The sequence below is a fragment of the Coenobita brevimanus genome, chromosome 21, assembly GCF_032717465.1.
Source record: "Coenobita brevimanus isolate Jiangsu-jjx chromosome 21, ASM3271746v2, whole genome shotgun sequence".
NCBI lineage: Eukaryota > Metazoa > Arthropoda > Malacostraca > Decapoda > Coenobitidae > Coenobita > Coenobita brevimanus.
The window spans coordinates 310,001-317,500 of NC_136974.1; the positions used below are offsets into that span (position 1 = coordinate 310,001).

The 7,500-nt window shown below is 43.7% G+C and overlaps 1 protein-coding gene across 1 annotated transcript in view; it reads right to left on the minus strand.

Annotated features, from left to right (window-relative positions):
• LOC145392045 (protein amalgam-like) overlaps positions 1-7,500 on the minus strand; it is a 30,294-nt gene that overhangs the window by 11,843 nt on the left and 10,951 nt on the right. Inside the window, exon 3 of the mRNA XM_080266502.1 lies at positions 6,139-6,349. Coding sequence (XP_080122628.1) covers positions 6,139-6,349 — 211 coding nt within the window. The remainder of the gene's footprint in view (positions 1-6,138; positions 6,350-7,500) is intronic.

Sequence of the window (7,500 nt, forward strand, 5' to 3'; positions counted from 1 at the left end):
CCTCCGCACCTGAGCTCTTTTTTTTTTTTTTTTTTTTTTTTTCCCTACGAGTCAGGAATGAGTGGGTCAGGCCACGCGTGTCTCACTGTTCATAATAACATGCTTCCCTGCCTCTATGCTGGTGCCAGGAGTAGCCACACCATCACCAGCTGTCACGCATACACCACACCATCACCACCTGTCACGCATACACCACATTGTCAGCAACTGTCACGCATACACCACATTGTCACCACCTGTCACGCATACACCACACCATCACCACCTGTCACGCATACACCACACACCTGTCACGCATACACCACACCATCACCACCTGTCACGCATACACCACATTGTCACCAGCTGTCACGCATACACCACACCGTCACCAGCTGTCACGCATACACCACACCGTCACCACCTGTCACGCATACACCACACCGTCACCACCTGTCACGCATACACCACATTGTCACCAGCTGTCACGCATACACCACATTGCCACCACCTGTCACGCATACACCACACCATCACCAGCTGTCACGCATACACCACACCATCACCACCTGTCACGCATGCACCACATTGTCACCACCTGTCACGCATACACCACACCATCACCACCTGTCACGCATACACCACATTGTCACCAGCTGTTACACATACACCACATTGCCACCAGCTGTCACGCATACACCACACCGTCACCAGCTGTCACGCATACACCACACCGTCACCAGCTGTCACACATACACCACATTGCCACCAGCTGTCACGCATACACCACACCGTCACCAGCTGTCACGCATACACCACACCGTCACCACCTGTCACGCATACACCACACCGTCACCAGCTGTCACGCATACACCACACCGTCACCAGCTGTCACGCATACACCACATTGCCACCAGCTGTCACACATACACCACACCGTCACCAGCTGTCACGCATACACCACACCGTCACCAGCTGTCACGCATACACCACACCATCACCAGCTGTCACGCATACACCACATTGTCACCAGCTGTCACACATACACCACACCGTCACCAGCTGTCACGCATACACCACACCGTCACCAGCTGTCACGCATACACCACACCGTCACCAGCTGTCACACATACACCACATTGCCACCAGCTGTCACGCATACACCACACCGTCACCAGCTGTCACGCATACACCACACCGTCACCAGCTGTCACGCATACACCACACCGTCACCAGCTGTCACGCATACACCACACCGTCACCAGCTGTCACGCATACACCCTCCTTCATACACACAGCTTTTGACTTCTATTTTCTCACCAAAACGTGATATTCCCGTAACTTCCGATAATTCTTCTTGGTCCGCTGATTGTCCTCGTCGTTTTAGTGATCATTTTGTTATTATCATTATTATTATCATTATTATTATTATTATTATTATTATTATTACTACTACTACTACTGTTTCTATTATTATTATTATTATTATTACTATCATCATCATCATCAGTTCCCCACATATTCAGATATAAAATCACTCCAGTGCCATAACACCTTTCTTAAGAACGTAAGGTAATCGCTAAGAAATTCTCAAGATAATTTCCGTCTTACGCCAAAATTGAACGCCAAAAACACGACGCCAAAAGAGTGGTTCCAAGCAATTTAAAAACAACGTGAAATTAAATGAAAAATGATAGGAGTCTTTTTTTTCATTTTTTGGTCTTATAAAGATAATAGCGAAAAATAGGGTAACACACACACACACACACACACACACACACACACACACACACACCCTTCCCGTTCACCCACCAGTATGTGTGTGTGTTTGTGTGTGTGTGTGTGTGTGTGTGTGTGTGTGTTTTATTCAGTTTAGTACAGACTGCAAATAGGAGAGCTAAGTGTGTGTGTGTGTGTGTGTGTGTGTGTGTGTGTGTGTGTGTGTGTGTGTTTTATCCACTTTAGTAGAGACTTTCCAAATAGAAGAGCTAAGTGTGTGTGTGTGTGTGTGTGTGTGTGTGTGTGTGTGTGTGTGTGTGTGTGTGAGAGAGAGAGAGAGAGAGAGAGAGAGAGAGAGACGTAATTGTGCTGTAAGGGGTTAAGTCAGTTTGGCGTGCCCTTTGTCCCTCGTGATGGACGCCAAAATCGGCAACGGAAAAACGCGAAAAAAAAGGCGAACAAAAAAAAGCTGTGAAGGGTTAAGTAATGGTGCTTTGTCCCTAGTCTCTCTCTCTCTCTCTCTCTCTCTCTCTCACACACACACACACACACACACGCGTGGCCAGATATTCCTTTGTTTTTCATTTAATTCGCGCACGCCAATCATTTCCGCGAATCTGTAAATCCGCGAGACACGAATAGGTAATGATATGACCCCCTGTGTTGATTGTAGGGTGTGTGTGTGTGTGTGTGTGTGTGTGTGTGTGTGTGTGTGTGTGTGTGTGTGTAAGCTATGTGTATGTATTGTGTGTATGTAAGTATGTGTGTGTACAATGTTTGACTTATTCGTCCACGTGTACATATGTGTCGTGCAAGTATGTATGCGAGTGTATGTGCACTGTGTCGGAGTTATTCGTTCATGTGTATGTATGTATGTATGTATGTGTGTGTGTACGTGTTGTGTGAGGGTGAGAGAGGCTTGGTGTGTTTCTCCGGCCATAGATGATTGTGATGTGCGGGACGGAGGGAAGTGACGGACATGCCCTGAGTGTGACGCAGACGCGGTGAGTTAGTAGGCTATATAACTCTGATCTCAGCACGGAAGGGGGTCAGATGGATGGGAGAAGGAGGAGATGCAGACCGAGAATGAGGAGAAGGAGACCTCAGTATGTGGTTTAAATCAGGGGGTTGGTTTAGGTTTATTGCTGACTGTATGCCACTCAGGGGCGAGCGAGGCGGGTCTCCAAGTGTTCGGATAATGGCTTCTTGTCTATTATCAGTCCATCGACGCAAGATAGATAGATAGAAAGATTACATACACAGATAGATAGATATGGATTGATAGATTGATAGATAGATAGGTGGGTAGATACAGATAGATAGATATAGATAAATAGATAGATAGATAAATAGATAAATAAAGCCTTACTCCACTTCATATGACCCAATACTCCAATAATTGCTTCTTATCTAAGTGTGCTCTTATCAGTCGCGTCTTTTAATCAGCTTTCCACCCGCGTTAGATAAGCGATATCAAGTTAATGTTTCGCATATCATAACACTATTATTATTATTATTATTATTATTATTATTGACGTATTATTATTATTATCATTATTTTTGTCATTATTATTGTTAGTAGTAGTAGTGGTAGTAGTAGTAGTAGTATTACTGTTATTATTATTATTATTTTTATTATTATTATTATTATTATTAAAAGAGGTCTGGATGATGATGATGATGAATTGATCGTCATGTCTGTCTGTCTGTCTGTCTATCTGTCTGTGTATGTATCTGTCTGTCTCTCTATCTCTTTTCTGTCTATCTATCTATCCATCTATCCATCTGTTTATTTACCCATCGAATATGTCTGTCTGTCTGTATGTATGTATGCATATCTTCCCGTCCTATCTGTCTCCTTCTATCAACCTATCATCTGTCTATCCATCAACTGTATCTATCTATCTGCTATATCAGTCACTCTATCTATCAATCGGTCTGTCTACCTATATCTATTTGTCTTTCTATCTCTACCATATATACCTATCTATCTGTCTATCTACCTGTCTTACTGTCTGTGTCTGTCTACCTATCTATCTGTCTATCTATCAGTCAGTCAATCCTTCTCTCTATCTCTCTTATACCTCTTCCATCACTATCAGTCTTTAAATCACTATCTATCCTATCCATCCTTCTATCTATCGTCATTTATCTATCGCAACCAGACCTCTAAAGCACCTGGGAACGTAGCGGTGGTGGCGTGTGAGTGGAGAGATAGGAGAGATAAGAAGTGCTGGCGAGAATACTTTTGCTTATATCGCTGTGAATATCAGGAAACTTTACTTGGCGCTCTTTCTCTGCCTCTGTCTGTCTGTCTCTCTCTCTCTCTCTCTCTCTCTCTCTCTCTCTCTCTCTCTCTCTCTCTCTCTCTCTCTCTCAGGAACACGAAAAACCGTAAAAAAAGACAAATATCTCGGTCTCTCTCACGCGATTATGTTAAAACTCCTAATTACTTGATACTCCTTCGTGTTGCTGTCCCTTTCACTTATTCTGAGGGGGAGAGAGAGAGAGAGAGAGAGAGATGAAATAAGCTGTGGCAAGGAATAAATCTGAAATAACTTGATATTCAGTCACCTAGATAGATAAATAGATAGATAGATAGATAGATAGAGAGAGAGAGAGAGAGAATCAAATAAGCTGTTAAAAGGAATAAATTTGGCATAACCTGGTATTAAGTCAGGTAGAGAGAGAGAGAGAGAGAGAGAGAGAGAGAGAGAGATGAAGTAAGTTGATATAAAGAATAGACCTTGCACAGTTGAACATTCAGATACGTACATACTTATATACATACATACATACATACATAGGAAGGTAGGTAAGGAGATTTATAAATAGGCAGAAAGGTAAGTAGACAGGTAGGTAGGTTAAGAGAGAGAGAGAGAGAGAGAGAGAGAGAGAGGGAGAGAGTAAAAATATGAGATAATTGCCTGTATTACGCCAAAGCGACTGCAACGATAAAGAATATTCCTGTAAAATACGTGTCACATTTAACAAAGGACTCTCTCTCTCTCTCTCTCTCTCTCTCTCTCTCTCTCTCTCTCTCTCTCTCTCTTTCACTCTCTCTCTCTCTCTCTCTCTCACTGACGTATGGGTCACGGGCCTTATGGAGGAGGGAGGGGGGGAGGGGAAGTGGTACTGCTGGTGTGGGTGTTGGGGGGGAGGGGTCAGAGCTAGGAGTTAGTCATATAGGAGCTCCCTAACACCTCTTCCTTAGCGATTTATTCCTGGATATGGCTGGTTAGTATCCTTCCGTATGTTGGCAATGCAGACTGTGGCGATATTAGAATGACTGTAACAAGGACATTTAGGAGTAATAAGCAAAATAAGTCGCATAGGAAAAGGTGTTAGGGAGCAGTTGAGAGTCATAGGAGCCAGAGTGGAGTACAGTACACTCCATTACATTACACTATTGTACAGATAATTTTTTTTTTCAATGTACCGTATGTAATTGCGGAGTTTTGGATATCTCAAACTTGCATATAAATAATGTATATGATTGTGGATGAATTGATTTGACGGATGATGGCGAAATTTGTGGGTGTGGGTGGGTGGGGGAGTGGGTGTGCATGGGTGTGGGTGTGGAGGGGATGGATGTGTGGTGTTGGGGGATGGGGCGTTTGTGTGTGTGTGTGTGTGTGTGTGTGTGTGTGTGTGTTTAGGGGGGATGGGGCGTTTGTGTGTGTGTGCGCGTATGTGTGTAGGGGGGATGGGAGCATTTGTTTGTGTGTGAGTTTGTGTGTGTGTGTGTGTGTGTGTGTGTGTGTGTGTGTGTGTGTGTGTGTGTATGTATGTGTAATTAGGCATCTGTTTTCTCTCTCATTCATCTATTATTCTCTCGTATAAAAAGAATGAAAGGAAGAAAGACAGACAGAAAGGAAAGAAGGAAGGAAGAATAGAAGAAGGAAAGAATGAAAGGACAAGAAGAAAGGCAAAAGAAAGCAAGAAAATGAGAGAAAATAAAAGAGAAATTAATGAAGGACTCGAAAAACTACGCTAAGACAAGAGAAAGACGCTACGTATATCTCAGCGTCTTGGAAAACGTCTTGAAGATCGAAGTGGCTCTTTAGGTGATTGGTTTAGGTATCAAGGAGACGGAGGGATGTAAGGGCTAGATCTCCACGCTTATTTATCGCGGAGACACGGGATATAAATGAGAGAGAGAGAGAGAGAGAGAGAGAGACAGAGACAGACAGACAGACAGAGAGACAGAGACAGACAGACAGACACAGACAGAAAAACATCCACCTTTCACCACCTTCACTTACCTACTACGTGCAACCTGAGACAGAGAGAGACAGACAGAGAGAGACAGACAGACAGAAAAATATCCATTACCTTTCACCACCTTCACTTACCTACAACGTGCAACCTGAGACAGAGAGAGACAGACAGACAGACACAGACAGAAAAATATCCATTACCTTTCACCACCTTACTTACCTACTACGTGCAACCTGAAGGCTTTTGACATCTTCGGTTCGGTAGACACCTGACACTCGTACGTGCCCGAATCGGAGAGCTGCGCCGATGCAATGCGTAGCGTCCAGTCCTTAGAGCCTTCGGAATGCAGGGCCGTGAAGCGATCGTCCGTCGTGTACGTGAAAAGCCCGACCGTAAGCACGTGCATGTCCTTCTTCCGAATCCAAGTCACCTGTGGAGCACGTGACTAGGTGATGAGTGAGGGGGTAGGGGTGGGAGGGAGAGGGGGAGAGTTTGAGGAAGGGGGAGGGATAGGGGAGAGTTTGAAGGGGAAGAGAGAGGGGAAAGTTTGAGAGGGGGGAAGGAGGAGGGGGAGAGTTTGAGGCTGTGATGGGGAGGGGAGAGTTTGGGGGGGTGAAGGGGGAGGGGGAGAGTTTGAGGGGAGAAGAGGAAGGGAGAGTTTGAAGGAGTGAAGGGTAGGGGGAGAGTTTGAGGGGGTGAAGTAGGAGAGTTTGAGGGAGTGAAATGGGAGAGTTTGAGGCTTGAAGGGTGAGGGGAGAGTTTGAGGGATGAAGGGGAGGGAAGAGTTTGAGGGGAGAAGAGGAAGGGAGAGTTTGGGGGGTGAAGGAAAGAGAGAGAGAGAGAGCCCAAGTTACGACACACATCAAACACCCATAAAGACGAAATCGCCTCTGATATCAACTACACTATAAACCTAACTGCTTTTATCGACGCTATCCGAACCACCATCATCGTCACAGTTACATCAAGGTCCCTATAATTATCAGGACTAATTATACCACTTATCAGGACTAATTATACCACTATTATTACCGTATCAAGACTAATTATACCACTAATCTGAACTAATTATACCACTGTTTATCGGGCTAATTATACCATTGTTATTATCAGGACAAATTATACCACTATTATTATCAGGACTAATTATACCACTTTTATCGACTAATTATACCACTATCAGTACTAATTATACCACTATCAGGACTAATTATACCACTACAGGACTAATTATACCACTATTATCAGTACTAATTATACCACTATATTATCAGGACTAATTACACCACGAATAGGACTAATTATACCACTATTATCAGTACTAATTATACCACTATATTATCAGGACTAATTACACCACGATCAGGACTAATTATACCACTATCAGTACTAATTATGCCACTCTCAGGACTAATTATACCAGTCAGGACTAATTATACCACTATCAGTACTAATTATGCCACTCTCAGGACTAATTATACCAGTCAGGACTAATTATACCAGTATTATCGCTACCTATATAAACACTCGCCAATAAAGCTCGTATTTTATTAAGGGCGAAAGTTGTATTACGTGCCATAA